The following is a 19,342-nucleotide window of genomic DNA, read 5'->3' as shown; positions in this document are numbered from 1 at the left end:
GCGTAGTTACGCTTTACGGTTTGGATGTGCCTGTGCTTTGCTGTGCCTGCACAGAGCTGACACAGATGGAACCCGTGGTGGTGCTGCAGGTGATACCAGCCCACAGGAGCCCCTCATTATGTGTGACCTGGTCTGGGTGATCCTGCTCTGACAGGGGGGTGGGACTGGATGATTTTTTGAGGTCCTTTCCAACTCCTAAAGTTCTGTGACTCTGTGATCCTGTACTTTAATAGATCAATTCAAAAACTCACTTTACATTTAATCCATCAATCCACAAAGCATTCTAGGACCATTTTTAAACTATATTGGATATAATATCCTATCCAACTAGGGTCCAATCCAGGAGTTTGAAAGCTCGAGCCCAAAGTTTCTCTTTTGGGGATTTATTGGGCCAGATGTCTCTCTTGAAACGGCCTCGTTAAGCAGCAGCTTCTTCCCTAGAGTGAAGCAGGCTTTGTTTCCTTAATGAAAATATATGGCTAAAATGTTGAAACTGTTTTTGTTTACAGATGTTCTCAAACAACGATGAAGCTGTGATCAACAAGAAACTTCCAAAAGAGCTGCTGCTCCGGTAAGCTGCCTTTCCCTTCCTAAGCCTGGAGACCGCCTCGGGTGTCGTTATTTGCAGCCCGTGGCTGAATTTGCTGCTGTGCTCATAAACCATCAGCTTGGATTGGGTCACTTGCAGAGCCATAGACAAACAGAAGCAGATCAGAGGTCTGCATCGGCAGCAGCTTATGCTAAATGTGATTGGGGTTTGGGGTTTTAAAATGGTAAATTAATTTGCTAGTTGCCTCTTTTGTAGATGGAAGAACTAAGGAAAATAAGTTGTAAGTATAGCTGATGTGCAGGGTAGGATTCTGCCTGCGTGTGAAGCGTTTCATATAAACAGTGAGTTCCTCTGCTCCAGTTATGCTCGAGCAGACTTTGTCCCGTGCCTTGTCTATAAGAGTCGGGTGCTCAGCACCTGGCAGGATGGTGCTGTTGGCAAATACCAAAGAAATCAGATGCTGTGGGTCTCCATAGACACCTCTGCCCTCTCCCTTCCACACATGTCTGTGCCTTTCCAAGTTCTCCTTCCCTGGTGCGGGATGTGTGCGATCGTACCTCGTCGTCACCGCTTGCATCTTGAAGCACAGTCGTGCTCATTGGGGCTGTGAGCTGCCATGCAGGCTGCAAACGGTGAAGGCGATTGCGGGTGGCAGCGTGAATTATTAACACGAACAAAATCCTTGCACTCCAAGAAACCGTGGGGTACTGTCGACGTTTAATGGCAATGAAAAGTCTGCGGAGAGGAGCTCTGACGCAGGAAACTGCCTCTACCTCACTCGTGAAATAAAACAAATAGAACAAAAGTCTGACTTCTTTCTTCTGCCTGCATTGCCTCCTCTGTTCTCCCTGATGGCATCTCCAATCTGATTTGGTTTCTTTTATCCCGGTATTATTCATCCAGAAGCAAGATACATGCCTTCTAAAGCCCTCGTTGTAATAGTGTGGGTATTTGAGGGTTGATCCTGGTATAGAGACGTGTGTTCCACTGGGCTCCCATGAAGCAGGACCTTGGTTAAAGCATGGGTGAGCTTTCTGGGACCAACAAGCACTCTTTGGGCTGTGGGAGGTGGCTGGTGTTGAGGAGCATTGCTTGACCATTGGAGAAGGCTTTGTGGTAAGGAGGGGAGAAGGTCCCACACCGAGCAGGGGGATTTTCTCAGTATAAACCTGAGTTCTCAGCAGTGCACACACCTCTGCTTTTGTCTTTTTACATCACTGATCATCCTGACCTGCTGCAGAACAGAGCCGGTGCTCAGGGTTGTGTAGGACTTAAATCAGGAGACGAAGTTTATAAATGTTAAAGTTCATAAGTAATGATTTGGAGAGCTGGAATTCACTGTTAGCGCACTGTGAAAATTAATTAGTGTGGATTGACAGTGCAGCCTTTGAAAGAGAAACTTGGATGCAGTTGTCTGCAGGAATCTCCTGTAAATGAGCGTTGCTGTCTACAAGACAAAGACTGATGTGTTTAAGCGGTGCCGCTGTGTAATGTCTTGTTCTCTGGTCTGTTTGTTCTGCAGTGGCATTGGTGTCTCGTGTATGTGGCTGCAGCGTGGAAAGCTGCACTTGAGCAAAATAAAGAGTGGGAGGATATCAGTGGGGTGAACAGCAGCCTTTGTCACAGCCCGAGGTGCAGAGATGTGCGATTCCAGTAACACTTTTGGCTGGGAGGATGGCGTGGAGGTGTCAAGCGCTCAGGAGGGCTGTCCTCCGAAATCTCTCCTGTAAATGTGTCCGTGCTTTAAATCTGTCGCATCGTGTCCTGCCCTGCCACGGTGCTGGAGGCAGCGATGTTTGTCCTTCATTTCCCTGAGAGCACACGGGTAGAGACATCAGTGATGGGTCACAAATCCGTGTCCCGAAACGCCTGTACCCACTTCAGCTCTTTCTGAGCTGCGTTTCTAAGAGCTCACGCCTTTATACGTGAATGTACCTTTACAAATGAACCAAACCAGCAAAAAGTGATGCTCCTTAACTGCCCTTCACTGCTCCCAGCTCCTCTTTGGGCAGCGCCTGACCCGGTGGCTCTGCACGGTGAATTCCTCCTGTGGTGGTTTCCCCAGAAGGGCCATGATGTCCCTGTGTCCCTGCCCTGCTGAAAAGGTGCATTCATCCATTCTTTGAGGGCTCCCTGCCCATCGCTTTCTGTCTGGAAGCCAAACCCCAACCACAAGCCTGGGTTTTCGGCACAGCAGTGGTCTCTGCTGCTTTCCTGGAGGTTTACCCTCCGTGACGTGGGGCTGCTGAACAGCTTACGCTTGGCAGGGCGAAGCGGGCTGCACGAGTTCGTCTTTTCCTTGCCGGTTCACGGGCAGGTCAAGCGGTTTTCAGTTCTCTTCTGCCGTAAGCGGCTTTTGCTCCGTGCCACCTCCTGCAAGCCCGTTTCCAGCACGTCCAGCCGCTAGCTGTGCCATCTGACCTTCGGGATTTACTCCTCAGGAGCTTGAGTTCTGCTGGGGATGGGGAAGCGATGGAGCGCAGGGGACCGGTGAGTTGGCAGCAAAGTGGGCGTTTGTGTCCCCGTGGCGTGAAACGAGCACAGAGCAAAATTTAACTGGAATGGTGGCACTGGCATGAGCTGGTGCTGATAATTTTAGAAGGCTGAAGGGCTAAGCTAGCTCACCTCAAAGCCCGCAGGGATTTCATTCGAGTCTTGACCCTAATCTCATTAGAGCGGCAGTGGGAAAGTGAGGAGTCCTGGGAAACTCTGAGTGGATTAAGAGGTTGAAACCTGAAAAATGCTCCAACTGCAGTGTGTTTTGGCTAAATTGTGCTCTGCGAGAGCAAAGCCTGTGCTCGGGGCTGCGTTGGAAAACTTGGCTGGGGTCATTGTGCCTGCAGGGTTTTAACTGAGCTCTGGTTCATGTGAGGGGTTGCAGTTGGAGCCAAGTCTGAAACGACCCAAAGTGCAGTGGCGGCTGCTGAAAGAGCCATTTTTACAGCCGGGTTCTGCTGAGTCATGGGCTGATATTCCTGAACGAATGCTGGAGCCGTTCAGAAAACCCTGGAAAAGGCTCCTGCGCTTTGCAGAGCCAAAGTCTCAAAGTCAGACGAGAAGGGAGCTCCTGGCGAGGCCCAGCGATGTTAAATTCGGAGGCGAGGGGCGAGCGCTTTGCTGCCCCCACATCCTCTGTGCTGGGGTTTGACTGGGAAGGGAGGAGCAGGAAGCAAGAATTTGGCCAAGAGCTCATAGCCCCGATGGAGGGATGAGGCTGTTATTAATAGCCCAGGATTTCCGTGGAGAAAGCACTTTTAATGGAAATACAGCAAGCTTACGTAGTTATTGACCCAGTCGCCGTTCCCATGGAGTTTGGTATTTTTTTGCTCCTATGATGGGAATCTAGGGTGAAAGTAAGAATTTTCCCCAGCCTCTGTCATTTCCCCAGGCTTTCCTTGTATTGTTGTACGCTGGCACTGTGCTAAATAAATCCTCGGTGCTCACATACGTGCGTGAATAAGTGACATTGAATTCAAGGGGAAGCCTTGGCCATAAGCAGCTGAAAGCGAGCACGGAGCCACCTCTGAAACCCCAAAGTGGTTCCCAAAGCAGCGTTAGGGTGAAGTGCACTATCTCAGTGTGTCGCTGTCAGTTGTCTGGTGATGCGATGCACGAGGAACAAATGAGGAGTATCCTGGGGCAAATGAGGAATATCTTGGACCAGGCTCCTCAAATCTGCAAGTACCTCTGGGCAGTGCAGAGACACAGGGGAGGACGTGGCTGTTTATTCTGCCCCGTCCTGACTTCACATTGGACTGTTAAGCTATGTCACATATATATAAGCACCCACGATTGATAAATAATCTGCGTTCATCCTCTACCGGCAACATCTTTTTCTCTTCTTCCGCCAACACTGATGTTTCTAAAGTGCTTTTTCTATACGTGCTCATGAAGCTTGATCATGCAGTGGTTGTATCATCCCAGCCATGCTTGTGTCCTCTCCTAAAACTTGAAGATCCAGGATTTCACAGAATCACAGAATCACAGAGCGTTAGGGATTGGAAGGGACCTCAAAGCTCATCCAGTCCAATCCCCCTGCCGGAGCAGGAACACCCAGATGAGGTTACACAGGAAGGCGTCCAGGCGGGTTTTGAATGTCTGCAGAGAAGGAGACTCCACAACCTCTCTGGGCAGCCTGGGCCAGTGCTCTGTCACCCTCACTGAGAAGAAGTTTCTTCTCCAATTTCAGTGGAACCTCCTGTGTTCCAGTTTGTGTCCGTTACCCCTTGTCCTATCATTGTTTGTCACCGAGAAGAGCCTGGCTCCATCCTCGTGACACTCACCCTTTAAATATTTATAAACATGAATGAGGTGTCCCCTCAGTCTCCTCTTCTGCAAACTAAAGAGCCCCAGCTCCCTCAGCCGCTCCTCATAAGGGAGATGCTCCACTCCCTCCATCATCTTTGTAGCCCTACGCTGGACTCTCTCCAGCAGTTCCCTGTCCTTCTTGAACTGAGGGCCCAGAACTGGACACAATATTGCAGATGTGGTCTCACCAGGGCAGCGTAGAGGGGGAGGAGAACCTCTCTCGACCTATTTGCTATAACAATATGCAAATACATGGGCATCTAAAGGTGTGCAGCTCGTATTAACGCGCGTGCAGAACTCAGTGTCGATAGTAAAATCCTGGGTAACCCCTCATAGTTCATCTCCAGGCCCAAGTGCAGTTTCCACGCATGCAGTGTTTGTTCACATTTCCCAGCACCTCTTCCCCAGCTGTATGGGGATCTGTGCTGTTTATTCAGAAATATTCTTTGTATTTATCTGGGGAGATGACGCTCACGTCCACCCCCCTCCAGGCGCAGTCTCGTGAGGAGATGACTCAGGCGCTGCAGGTACCGAACCATTGCTAATCCAGCACACGCTGCTCTCATGAGAAACTCAGGAGTTTGGGAGCAGCGGAGCTTTGGTTTGTTCAGGATCGCTCCTGGACGACCACGCTTTATCTGACAAGAGTATTTTATGAATGGTGTGTAGCATTGGAACAAAATGGCTTGCCCCAGCCTTGCATTTGATAACATTTGCCTTCTCTTCCTGGTCTTCAGGTTTACTGTATTAAAGCACTCGTGGAAGTGTTTTCTTGTAGTCAAACATTTGTGTTACCTTCGCAAAAACATCTCATCCTATGGCTTTGTAATTGCTGTTGAAGAGAATGAGACCTTTCAGTCCTTCTGCTGTGCACTTGACCTTCTCTGTTTTGTGGCATATGCTTGTTTAAACCATAAAATGGCCATATTGATGAACTGGTACAGATCTGGGAGCTGTAAGTGTGCTCTAGAGGGATATATGCCTGAGATAAAAGCATGGATCTCAGCCCAGCGTAGCATTGCAGAACATTACTGCCCAATTTCCCTCTCCCAACAAACAGGAACCTCCCAGCGCAGTGAAGCGACCGCGTCGGCCTGAGCCCACACGCGCCCCTCCTGGACACCGTCCGGACACAGCCCCACAGATGTGCAAACAAAATCCCCTTCCTGTCTGTGCTGACAGCGTTTGTATTGTGTATGGTTGTTTGTATGGTGTGAGAAAGGAGGAATAACCCACGCGCTGAAACCAGGCCGCCGCGTTGCTTTGGTCTGTAACTGGTAATTATTCCGCTGCCCGCTCTGCAGAGCTGTTGCTGGAGGTGTTTTTGTTGCACAGGGCGCAGCGATGCTCCTGTGTCAGGTAGGAGCCACAACAGCCCAACATCCTGGGCGTTTGGCTGTTACCATTATCACACGGTACCTGTGAGCATCCGTTCTGATCAGTAATGGTTCAGTTTTCTGTCAGGAAACACTGCGAGGTGCGAGAGGAATATTTCACATCTCTTGTGTTTTGCTTTCATTTGTTAACTGCTAGCTCTGCGCTTCTTTTCACAGTCCAGCTTTCAACCGAAATACAAAGCAGTTTTGCTGCCTCCAGTCCTTTTTGTCCTCCCCTTTGTTTCCCCGTTCTCTTTGTTTTCAGTGCAGATAACCAATAAGGTGTCCTTTATTTCTGTTACAGAATTTTCTCGTTCCTGGATGTGGTCACTCTGTGCCGTTGTGCTCAAGTTTCCAGGGTAAGAGCCTTCCTCTTTGCGGGTGGGTGTTAGCGGTTGACAGGATTTGGGTGACAATCTGGGGCTCCAGCCCTCCCCAGCAGGGCAAACCGGGAGGATTTGTACCGGGAGCGTTGTGCAACTCAACCGTTGGTATTTCGTGTCCCATATTAACGCCGCAGTACCAGAAACTTCTAGGGGCACCAGCGAAGGGGACTCGAAGCTTCAACACCGTTTTGCCGGTGTCTGAGCAGGTTACAGAGGGAGGGAGGTGGCCAAATTTTTACCTAAGAACTCTGCAGTCAGCCTGGGTGTGCACAGGAGACCTTGCGCTGCTGGAAATCCCAAACTTTGAGTCTAAAGTGGCGTCTTGTGCGTTTTGGTGGAGATACAGACATTTTGATTCGCTAAAATACTGCACAGTCAATGGGTGTTTACATTTCCAGCTTGGATTATGTTCATGTAAGCATGGGGGGAAGAAAAACGAGTGTCTGTTTTGTTTAAGGTGGTTTTTTTCCTGAGGTAGCTGATAATGCTGTGGGCTTCAGCTGATGAAATCCAGCTTGGATTATTCGCTTGGGAAAGTCCTCCCAGCTGCAGGTCCCGTTATCGAGAGCTCCCAGATTTGTTCGGATACCCTCTCCTGTCAGATCCGATCGGGCTCACGGAGGGAGCACTGCTGCAGCAGCAGGGGAAGGTGGTTGCACAGGGAGGTGTTTGTGGTGGTGCGTTCCCCGAGCCGGCAGAGCCAGTCCTGTACAAAACTGACCCATCCTGGGTGCAAACTCAATCCGTAACTTGTTTCATTATTCAGTGTACATAAGAATAAAAGAAAGACTATGCCTGAACATTTTTAATGGCATTAAAATCAGCCTGTGTGGTGTCTAGGCATTACAGTTATCATCCCGTGCTCTCTGCATAACATAGGTCTTTTAGCAAAAGATCTTCTGGCTGTAAATCCCTGCTCCAGCAGAACAGTATTGACCAGAGCGGATCAGAGCTCCTTGCCAATGTCACGGTGTACTCCCATTTTTGCTGCTTGCTGCTGTTTACACAGGACCCAAGTATCTGCGCAGAGCTGCAGAAAGGCTGTGTGTAGTATTCCCCATGTTACACGTTAAAATCTGCTGGGGCATGACTTGCATCCACTCATGCATCTCTTTTCCACTGCAGCTGTGATTTTTCTCCTAGACCTTAAAGCAAATACCAGCAGTGGGATTTAAAATGCAGAAAATCAATGCTTCCAGTTCTGCAGCTGTTGTAAGTCTGTACGTGGCTTGCACAAGAGCTGGTGTATTGGGATGGAGATGTGGCTTAGTGCATGCAATAGATGTAGTATACAAATGTCCCTATATACGTATACATGCACTCTTTCGTAATGATGGATGTTACGGGATCTAGCTGGTTGTGTAATTAAAACTTCAGCACAGCCTTTCTGATTCATTAAGGACAGAATTACTCACTTTCCGTGCCTGCTTCTCATTCATAGCATGAACTCCCTGAGATTTTCTGTTTGTTTAAAAAACCCAAACCAGACCCTGAAGTCACTGATAGTGAACACTGTCACTGCAGCAGTGGTGCAGGTAAGAGCGGGACGCAAAGCTCTGAGTTTCTCCGTCTGTGGGACGCAGCACCCGTGCACCAACCTGTGGGACCACCTTGAGCTCCTCCTCCTGCTGGAAACAAGAGAGGAGGTGTGTGAAGTGATGGCTTCAGCCGTGGGATGTCACCTCCTAGTCCTCTGTCCCAGTGTCACCAGATCCTCCACACCCTCAGACCAGCTTCATTGCCCTTGTCAGTGGTTTAGGGTCCCCTCTGGGCCTCGCCCATGTCCTGGTGTCCCTCATCTCCATGCTGGTCCTGCCAGCACCCTCGAAAGGCGCTGGTGATGCTGCGGAGGGGTTTAGGTTCCAGCCAGGACCCTGAGGATGCTCCAGCACCGGTCCTGGGCTCAGCACCAACCCCGCAGTGGGAGCAGACGTGGCCAGGGCTTGGGGACTGGGGGACACGCGAAGAGGGCACCGTGTAGGTGAGGGGACCCTGTCCTAGCCAAGCGGCTCTGGTAACTGCAGTTATTCCCTGTTGGCTGTCATTACTTGCTGCTTTTCCATCTGAGGCAGAATGTTGTTTCTAAAAGGAACCAACTGTAACCAGGTCCCCAGTGGCGGTTTTTGTCGTATTAACACCACATTTACATTTTTTCCCTGATAAAGGCATGGAATGTTCTGGCCCTGGATGGCAGTAACTGGCAGCGAATTGACCTGTTTGATTTCCAGAGGGACATTGAGGTATAATTAAGTGGCATACAAACCCATTTTTCTTGTTAAAATGTAATTACAGCCTAGAATGGATTAATACTCCCAGTGTAACCCTTTTTACCTTCCCTGGAGATAGAAATCATTAATTTCAGCTCTTCTCAGCTTCGGGGAGTCTTTAAAAGTCTTGACAATCCATTCAGCTTTTGAAAATGGACAGAATTATGTACCTCTATCAGGACTCAAAGGTAGTAATAGAAAGAAAACATTTCTGTGTGTGTTCTGCAAACAGAAATAAGAAGAATAGGCGTGTTCTTGCGGAAACCTGCTGCTGTTGTACAGCAGAACTTAGGCTGCGTTTCTTCTCACTCAAAGAAAAGTTAACGTAGCGCTGACTTAGACCATTGCGGCTGAACGTCTTCTGAAGCCTGGCCTGCAATGTGTCTGTCCTTTCCTGTCCATCTCTAATACTGATAATTGAAATGTAAGTGAAATCATTCCAGGGGACGAGGCCAGGATTGTTCCTAAAAGGTGCAGCTTTGCAAACGCTTCCTCGTAGCTGCTCTAAATCTGTTGGGTGTGAACTACTTGGCACTGGTAGGAATGGATGCTCTTGCGCTGTTCTGAAATTTCAAATTGTATTAATCAGGATAAGAGACAAAAAAAAAAACCCTTTAAGTTTCTTTCCAGGATGTTATATCCTGTTTAAAACACGTTGGAGGACTGAGGCAGGAAGTGCATCCTTTCAACTTGCTATAGACAGAGGCATGAGCCAGGTGACGACTGAAGAGTCACACCTTTTGGGCAATACACACATTATTTATCTCTTAACATGCTCTGAAAGATCTGGACACATATATTTACCTACTTCCATAGCAGCAGAGCAGAGCTACCAGCAGTGCCTGGGCCGTGGGGGCAGCAGGAGACGTGGTCAGAGCTCCCCAGCCTCGCCGCTGGGGTGCAGGAGGGCGAGAGACAAGAGAGCTGGGAATAGAAATGAGGATTTTCTTGTTCTGGAGCAGTTTTTGCCCGGTTTCAGTGTCCCTTTGTTCTGTGACACCGCTCTGTACATCAAACGCGTGTTCTTGCGTACGCATGGACTTGCTCTTTTAAAACAAAACACTTGAATACGTCGTACCTAACCTAAAAGCACCTGCTAGGCTTCCTGGTGTCCTGAATGCTGCTTGCTTTGAAGGGATGTAAATCCATCAGCTGATGGAAATTCCATTTGTTATATAAACGTGTTTGAGTCCTCTAATTCAAGCACATGAGTTCATGGGTGTGCTAGAGGAGTTAACCTGGTGTCCCTTGTCGATTGTGTGTATTACATTGTACCCAACCTGGCACTTGACATTTTTTGGACTGGGAAAAGATGATAGAAGAATGGCTTCATCATTATAGAGGTCTTAATTGCCAATTAGCACTTGAAGAACCGAGCGATGTTCCCATTCTGTGATGAACAACCCCGTGGACTAAAGCAGAGGGGAAGGTTTTTTGAATTTCTGGACACTGATACAAATACTCTCTCACTGTTTTTTGCACTTCATGCTTCCCTTGATTACAAATCTGACTTTTAAAAAGCATTTTTTTTAGAGCTCTTTAACACAAATCTTTGAATCCTTTTTTTCTGAGAGAACAGAACTCGTGGGCAGGTTCTGCCTCATCTCTGTTTTGAACAGAGATTTAAGTATATCCATTTATAGTCCATTGACTGCACGCACTTGTAAATCTTACCTGCCCGTGCTGTCACAGTGGCTTCCTTCATCTTCCCGGGGCAGTCCCCATCGATGTCCGGGAGCTCTGAACCAGAGGAAGAGTCTCAGTCGCTGGCCTGAACGGCTTTAGGGAACTCTTCCCTCTCTCCATCTTCAGAAGCTGAATTATTCCCCCTCTCCCTGCCTTAGATTATCACCGTGGCATTTTTGTTATCTTAGCACCGTTTTACTTAGAATAACAAACTGTTGTTTGTCTGCAAAATTTCGAATTCGTGGTTTTGGGCACCGCTGTCGCTGTGGGGACTTTACCGTGCTGCCTTGTCTCCGGCAGGGCCGAGTGGTTGAGAATATCTCCAAAAGGTGTGGGGGCTTCTTGCGGAAGCTGAGCCTGCGCGGCTGCCTGGTGGTGGGAGACAATGCATTAAGGTACTGGTACGGCTTCTTCCTCCTCTTCCATGCGATAGAAAGGATAACTCTGGGGTGATTTATGAATACTTTGGGACTGACATTTTTAACCTCTGTGTCTACCTTAAAACGTTGGGAGCATTAACGTATATAAGCCTTTTAAACTGATCACTTTTTAGCTTCACACAGTAGCCATTTTTCACAATTCTCATTAAAATAGAGCCAGCTGCTACTACAGGCTAAGCAGTAATCAGTGCTGAATTACAGACTTTTGCCTTTAGGCTGGGAAATCCCAAGGCAAGATACGGGGCAACGTAGAGATTATTTTATTTACTTATTCATTTTGCTTGAGATAATTTTGTAAAATTGTAGCTGATGATACAGTTGAAACAAACGCTGTAAAACATCTGCAAAGCTATTCCCTGAAAAAAACACCATGTTTTCCCTTTTCTTTAATAAAGGACATTTGCACAGAACTGCAGAAATATTGAAGTATTGAACCTAAATGGCTGCACCAAGATCACAGATGCGTGAGTAAAACCTTTTTCTCCCCGCCATCCCCTTTTCTGTGTGCGCCCTTTTAAATTCTCCATCTCCTTTTTAAGGAAGGCCGTGGTTGTGCGTGCAGTAGATAATACAATGCATGTCATGTAAAACATGAGTGTTTCCTGCGTGCTCTTTCAGGACGTGTACCAGCCTGAGTAAGTTCTGCTCGAAACTCCGGCAGCTCGACTTGGCTTCCTGCACGTCCATAACCAACCTGTCTCTGAAAGCGCTCAGGTAGGAGGCAAAACCAGTGATTTTGGCCGGTGAATTCCAGACGGTGTGACCCACCATTGCCCCCTGTGCCTTGGAGGAGATGGGCACAGGCTGGGGAGTAACCAGGATGAGAATCTGGGCATTTCCCAGCAGAGCTCAGCGTTCACCTCCTGGTTTGTGAGGCAGAGGAGGGCTCAGTAAAAGCTGCCCTTGACCTTGTGTGTACCCATCCTGATGGTTAGCAGCAGTAGAAGAATTATATTCTATTAAAGTCTTGGATTTTGGGGGAAACAAGCCTTTTAAAATGTTCATTTACTGACAGTCAGCTTCTTCATTGTAAGTGTGCCATTAATGGTTTGCATAGCGTGCAGGGGAGCACCAATGTGTGACTGTTTGTCTTTTTTAACTGCTTAGGAGACATAGAACTGCTTAAATCTGCTAAATGGAGTTGCCAAGTAATCTAGAAAAGGAAAGGACAGACAGGCATTGGTGGGAAGATATTGGGACAGGGAAAAGGAAGCAAAAAAACCACTGAAGGTAACAGGGGCCAAGCTATGTGAAAACAAAATGCAAGTCATTCGCCAGTGGAGTAAAAGAAAATACAGGAAAGCTGTGTCACGGGAAGAGAGAGCAGAAGAAAACACAGATTTGAAAGAACGAATGAACGATTAAATTGTATTTGTAGCCTGTTTTTTCCTTCCCTTGGGAATTTTCCTTGTCTAATTTCACGTGGTCACATGTGTGCTGCAGCTATCTTAAATACCTGAGAGCATGTATTTATCTCTTCCCAATGACAAATTACACTTGAGCATTACTCCTGCTGGTAGCTATTGGCAAAGGCAAAGTTACACCTGGAAGTTAGCAGCAGCGTGGCAGGAACTGACCCTGGGACTGGTTTTCGTGGAGGGTGCTTTGGTTGTGTGCAGTCCCAGAAAGCCCATGGTGTCTGTGCTGGTACAGGAGCTGGGGACGGGTCCGAAATGGGATAAACTGGTCTTTTGACCCTACTGATAGCCTGTGTTAGAGCTCCTGATGCTGCCTCTGGAGAGCTCTCACATCTGCCCATGGTGTGTGACAAACGTGCTCCCCGTGGGTGTGGGGGTGTGGGTGTTCATCTGCTCACATGGGTTCCAGAATTGGGAATTTAAGTTTCCCCATGCTTTTCCTTTCACCTCCAAAGCGAGGGGTGCCCGCTGCTGGAACAGCTGAATATCTCCTGGTGCGACCAAGTGACGAAGGATGGCATCCAGGCGCTGGTGAGGGGCTGCGGAGGCCTCAAAGCCCTGTTTCTGAGAGGCTGCACGCAGGTACGGCTCCACGGAGGGTGCTCACGTTGCATGAGAACAGCTGCCTTATTTCTGCTGGGACTGAAAGCACGGGGATGGAGTAAAGTTGATTTTTCTATTTCCAGGAATGTTACGTTACTGAAATTACTCACAATCTGCTGGAGATTAACTGCTTTTATTGAAATTCTTTAATAGCTTTGAGCTCAGCGTGAATAGCGGGACAGGGAACAAATTGCATATCTCGCTGTAAAATCATTCTTCTTTTCTCCTGTCAGAAACACACTGAGCAAACTTTTTTAAAGAGGAGATAACTCTGTTATTCATGGCTGGAGGCTTCCCTTTCTGAAGCCTCAGAGAGCATCACCGCGTATGTGACTCCTGGAAAAGACCTCCCCGCACCAGTCAGGAGCACAGCACCATTCCCTCAAATATTTTCTTATAACTCTTGAGACATCACAGTGTATTGTGAAGAAGCTGTGATGCTTGTTCTCTGAAATCTAGAAATGGTGCATTGACTCTTACAGCTGAAAGTGGTTGGGGTTTTCTTGGTACAATGATTATTTATATTTCTTTTACGTTTTGTTGTAATAGTTTTTGTTATTTAGGCTGACTTCCTCTAATTTTTCTTTACTGTTTTACCTGGTAAGTCATTGAAAAGTGTAATAAATACTTCTCCTTACTAAGAAGTTGTATAAATTATGACCTGGGAACATCAGCCTTCAGCATTACTCTTTTAATGAGCAAGAGCTCCTTGCAAAGCTGTTTTGCAGAGAAAGTAGGGGCCAATTCTTACTATTTTTAACTTAAGAGGGCTGGGGTCTTTTTAATGCAGACAGATAGTCTAGAAAGGAGCAAATGAGTATCTCAGAATCTTATATTTGAGAAGGGAGAGTAAAACAGACCCTGCAGGAGTTGAAATCTGTGATGCAGAGACTCTTCTCTTGCAGAAGAGGAGACTGAGGGGAGACCTCATTCATGTTTATAAATATTTAAAGGGTGAGTGTCACGAGGATGGAGCCAGGCTCTTCTCGGTGACAAACAATGATAGGACAAGGGGTAACGGACACAAACTGGAACACAGGAGGTTCCACTGAAATTGGAGAAGAAACTTCTTCTCAGTGAGGGTGACAGAGCACTGGCCCAGGCTGCCCAGAGAGGTTGTGGAGTCTCCTTCTCTGCAGACATTCAAAACCCGCCTGGACGCCTTCCTGTGTAACCTCATCTGGGTGTTCCTGCTCCGGCAGGGGGATTGGACTGGATGAGCTTTGGAGGTCCCTTCCAATCCCTAACGTGCTGTGATTCTGTGATTCAAGGGTTCAAGAGCCTCCAGGTAGACCTGGAAGCCGATCTCTGCTCTGTTGGGTCCTTGCCCCTGAGCACTGCCGGCACTGGTTTGGTTTGGATTTGTTTTTCTTCTTTGGGGTAGAGATTCCTTAAATACGAGTCAATGACTGCCATTTTCCTCCGCCGTGTAGAGATGAGCAGATAGATGTTGTTATTTTGCAAACAGCGTGTTTCTCCTGTGCGTGGACACAAAGTTCCCCCAGGTTGGTGTGATAAGCAGAGCAGTAACACCCTGGTTGTGTGCGCAGCGCAGTAACAGGCTACGGGCTGCAGGCCGTAGTTTTTCTAAATTTATATCACTGCTGGGTTTCTAATACGTGAGATGGGTGTACATGGCTGTAAAAAGGACTTGATTAAAGATACAACAATCTCGGCCTATTTTGAGAATTCAGGTCAGAGAAACAGCTTGAGTTTCTAGTAATTTATGGAGTCGTGAGTAATATTGATGGCAATACAGCCTTGTTATCAATTACTTGCCATCTGTTCTTATAGATTTAAGAATAGCAGGCTTTTTTATCAGCAGAAAGCAACCTGGGTACGTTTGTGCTTCTCGCATTGAAATAAGGCTTTTTTGCAGTAGAAAAATGGTGTTACTGACAGGCCCTCGCTAGCGAAGCGTTTCCTTCATTCCTGTAAAGTTTCTGATTTCACAACTTGCTTTGTTAATTATGCATGTTTGATCAGATCAGCGTTTTCTTTAAATGAGTAACTCAGTGGCGTGGGTCTTTGAACTCTGTTCCTGCGATGGTGTAAAAAAAAAAACCAACCATGCAGTTATTTCTGTGTAGTTTGAGACTGCGGCGCGTTGCCCTCCTCCCCCACAGGTACCCAAACCACAGATGCTTTATTGTTCCCAAAGCTTTATTTTTGAAGATTCCTTCAAGTGTTTTAACAGGTTGCTTCAGTCTTAATTTTTTAAATTGAAATTCTTAATTTTGAAATGGAAATTCTTAACTTTTTTAATTGAAATTCTTAACTTTTTTAATTGAAATTCTTAACTTAAAATTTAAATCCTTAACTTTTAAAATTTAAATCCTTAAATTTTTAAATGTAAATTCGTACATTCTTAAATTTAAATTCTTAACTTTTTAAATTGAAATTCTTAAATTCTTAAAGTTAAATCCTTAAATTTCTCTTTCCAGCTTGAGGATGAAGCTCTGAAATACATCGGTGCACATTGTCCCGAACTGGTGACTTTAAACCTGCAAACGTGCTTAGTAAGTAAAGCTTCCCATGATTTCCCGACGCGGCCGTTGTGTGCGTTTAAAGGCTGCCTCTAAGCAGAACCGTGCAGAACGTGCTCCATCCCAGAAACATCGGGGGTGCAGACAGAGCAATTGTCAATTTATGAGACTTTTAGAAATAGTTGATGAAAAGCAGCTCTTTGGTAATGTCGAAAAAGCACCCAAAACGGTGTCGTAGCATTTGCTTTGTCAGAATTGTTTGTGTCTCTGCCCTGCCCATAGGGTTTCTAAACTCATTTGCAGGATGAGCTGGAAAAATTCTTTCCATGGGGCCGGAGTGTTTGTGTGCTGATCTAACCAGGCGGCTCCTCTGTCTCTTCCTAAAATTCACCCAGAAAGTGCAGTTTCCCTGCACAGGAGGGCTCTGAACCAGTTATTCAACAGTGCCAAAAATGTATATTTATGCCAAAAAGGAAATTGGAACGGGCTCTTTGTACATACATCATGCAGTTAGCGCGACAGTGAGTAACTGCTCAGTCTCTTCCTTTTCCATGGAAGAGGGCAAGCCCTTTGGGGGCTGCAGGGCTGGCCGTTCCCAGTCCTGTTATGTAGCTTTACCAGTTACCAGACTGGTGAGAGACTGGAGCTTGCAAAGGAGGAGGTGGATTGTGAGCAAGCCACAGACCTGTGTCGAAGGGAGAGGCAAGAAGGGGGAAGCAAACTGATAAAGTTCTTGATCGCCTTAACCGAAAATACCAAGTTTACTCAGTTTCTGTTTCATCTCCCTCCACACTTAGCAGCCCACAGGCTTTTGCTCTTTGCTGTTTTAAAAGCAGCAGTGCCTGTCCCTTTCCTGGTGCTTTTCTGCAGGAATTGGGTCTGGCTGCCTCTGAAAACCCAGAACTGAACGAGGTTTGACCTGGTCCTGCAGCACATGCAGGTCCCTTTTCCCCATCCCGCTGCATTCGTTGCCCTTGATCCCATGCAGGTCCTTGGCACAGCCACACAGAACCCCAGCCCTTTGTGGTCTTGCTCGTGTGGGGAGACATCTGGAGCAGATTTGTGCACCGGTGCCATCCCAGAGCAAAGCACACGAGGGTGGATGGACCCTGTATGTCTGGGATGCAGCAGGTCCATGGAGCTGCTGTGCCATGGAATCAATTTATCGTGATTTAGGCTGTAAACCATTCTCTCACATTTCAGGTTTTGGTCCCAAAGCACTGGAGTGTATTTTTTTAAAACTGCTGCTTATTTCATGGGTAACCCTGACTGTTGGGTGCTTTCTTGTCTTGAGTTTCAGCCCAGAAAGTCTTCATGAGCGTGGGTCGCAAAGAAAGGCAGCAGACTGAGCTGGGCCTGCCGCTGCCGTGCCTGCCCCCATCGCTCCCGTGGCCCAGGCGCTGAAACCTTTCCGTGCATGTGGAATCACTTTCCGAGTGTTTACAAGTCACTGCAGCGTGGCTTATCCTGTTTCAGCTGCTGCAGTGAAATAGTTGAATGCGTTTTTGGGGTTGAAAGAAGCGTCGCTTGGCGTCAGTTAAGTGCCTGCTTGGAAGCCCGAGAAGGAAACTATGCAGTGCCTTGCACCTCCACCTACGTTGTTATGGCTTGTGATGCTGTTATTGTTTTTCTTGTAGCAAATAACAGATGATGGTCTCATTACAATATGCAGAGGATGCCACAAGTTGCAATCCTTGTGTGCTTCAGGCTGCTGTAACATTACAGATGCCATCCTGAATGCCCTGGGACAGAACTGCCCACGGCTTAGGTAAGTTTTCCCTGCAGTTACCCCAGCCCCGTTGCACGTTGAGCAAAGGATTTTGTTGATGTGATCGTGCAATATTTGAGCCATTTTGGACTCTGAAGGCCTTTCTGAAAAGGTGTTTTTATCACAGAGCTTTTTCCAGGCATTTGCTGTGAGATGCTCGTAGTTTTACCCAAACTTCTGCTTTCTAAACCAGTGCGAGTAGAAGAGTGGTAAAAGAGCTCCATGCCATGGTGCTGTGCGCTGCCAATAAACTCATTTAGCAACAGTCTCCATTGCGTATCTGCTGTTGTTCTTTTATGAAAAACAGTTGAGGTTAGGTTACTTCTGCATTGGGAACCGAAAACACACTTAATCAACGTTGTTTCCTCTTGACGTGTGATTTTAACTTACTTTTCATGATGATTTTGTAGCAGGTGGAATTTGTGCAAGCGTTCACTCTGCTTGACAGGGTGAGCTTCCAGCAACATCTCTGCAGGTGCTCGCTTCTTTTTTTTTTAATTATTATTTTTTAAGACTTTGTTTTATTAGGACAAGTTTCGCTATAATTCAGAGAATGGCCAGGTGCAGAGAGAAGAGGCAGTTTTATTATCTGACATCTGCACCAGCTGAGTGGCCTGGATTAAACGGCGTAAAATGCGACTTCCAGGGGAAAAGAAAACACAACTGTGTTCTGTGATAGATCATTTAAAGAGTTATGGGTACAAAGTGCAGCATACAAATGTATGGAAACCAGTGTTGAAAGAGGAAGGTAACATAGCATTTTGGTTCCAGAGCTGTGTTATTTAAAGCTGCAGCTTTACACTAGTAAGTTCCCTATGGTCAAATGCATGATGCACTTTAGGAAAGTTGGTTTCCTTTTCTGTAAAGGTAGATAAATACATGAACACTGAAGGAAACCTCTGTGTAGTTGTAACTGCCAGAAAGTTTCTCTGTTGCCACTGCAGCGAGCGCTTTGCCTCTTAGAAGACTTCAGACTCTTCTGTCATGGCATTAAGTGTTCATTCCTACACCTTTTCTCACCATGTGTATGGGGTGGAAAGCAGAGGGAGGTGGCTCAGGAGCATCCAGCAATGTGGGGTTTCTAAGGACACCTTAGTCCATCATTTTTCGGCTCATACCTGTGGGGTATGGACTGGGTGACCCCAGGTGTCCCCTTTTAGCCCAACTCCTCCTTCCCCGTGACCAGCGCTCAGGTGTAGAGGGTGGGCGCTCTCTGCAAATTCTGAGCCCAAACTGGGTCCAACTTTTCTGGGTTTGCTGGAGGCTTTTGGTGAAACTCTGGGAAGCAGAATGACTCCACCGTGGTTATTATTGATTCTTTCTGTGCAGAATATTAGAAGTTGCAAGGTGTTCTCAACTCACAGATGTGGGCTTTACCACTCTAGCAAGGGTAAGTGCTCCTTTCCCCTTCCTCATCAAGTGCCTTTGCTGTCTTTTCGTGATGGATGGGAACCAGCAGTAGCTTTTACCTGGAGATTTTTAATGCTTTTGATCTTGAGGTTTGAGTGGAAGCTAAGTTACAAAAATGAGGTTGGATGTAATCTTTGGCATGGTCCTGACCCACACATCCAAACTGCGTGAAATGTTGAATACTTGGGAATTGTAAACTTTGCTGTTTGCCTTTCTAGATTAATGTGTTGTGTAGAACTGACTCCAAATTTAATTTCTATCAAAAAAACCCCTCTGTACCTTTAAAGGAGTGAAACTGTTAGATTTTCTTTACTATACTGGGTGCTGTTTGTAGAGAAGCAGCAAACTTTGCTTCCAGCCGTGATGATTTAAGGAGGAAAACTCATTTTTAAAAAGAACTGTTGTTATCGTACTTGTGTTTGTATTTGCTGTCTGAACCATGCGCTCACTCTGTGTGTTTGGTTTTCTGTTTGTCCCCAGAACTGCCACGAGCTCGAAAAAATGGACCTGGAGGAGTGCGTCCAGGTAGGAGGTGCCACCTCGGGCTGTTGGCAGGGATTTAATGAGAATATGGCAACAACTTGAGATAAAACCGGGGTGTCTGTGCTACCGTTAGCCTTCCTCAAAGGGAAATTAAAATAATA

At 46.8% G+C, this 19,342-nt stretch overlaps 1 protein-coding gene across 1 annotated transcript; it reads left to right on the top strand.

Annotated features, from left to right (window-relative positions):
• Nucleotides 1–509: 509 nt before the first annotated feature.
• On the top strand, nucleotides 510–19,223 carry LOC104546085 (F-box/LRR-repeat protein 20; the record flags this gene model as incomplete). The annotated part of the gene is made up of 11 exons (XM_010191378.1): nucleotides 510–571; nucleotides 6,539–6,593; nucleotides 8,786–8,860; nucleotides 10,874–10,968; nucleotides 11,409–11,477; nucleotides 11,632–11,727; nucleotides 12,887–13,013; nucleotides 15,479–15,553; nucleotides 17,158–17,288; nucleotides 18,618–18,678; nucleotides 19,179–19,223. Coding segments are annotated over exons 1-11 (891 nt in total), but the record flags the coding sequence as incomplete, so codon positions are not given.
• Between the last annotated feature and the right edge of the window lie 119 nt (nucleotides 19,224–19,342).

The sequence above is a fragment of the Mesitornis unicolor genome, unplaced genomic scaffold (assembly GCF_000695765.1).
Source record: "Mesitornis unicolor isolate BGI_N332 unplaced genomic scaffold, ASM69576v1 scaffold16449, whole genome shotgun sequence".
Classification (NCBI taxonomy): Eukaryota; Metazoa; Chordata; class Aves; order Mesitornithiformes; family Mesitornithidae; genus Mesitornis; species Mesitornis unicolor.
Note: the sequence above shows the minus strand (reverse complement) of the source record. Positions and strands in the feature narration are given on the sequence as shown.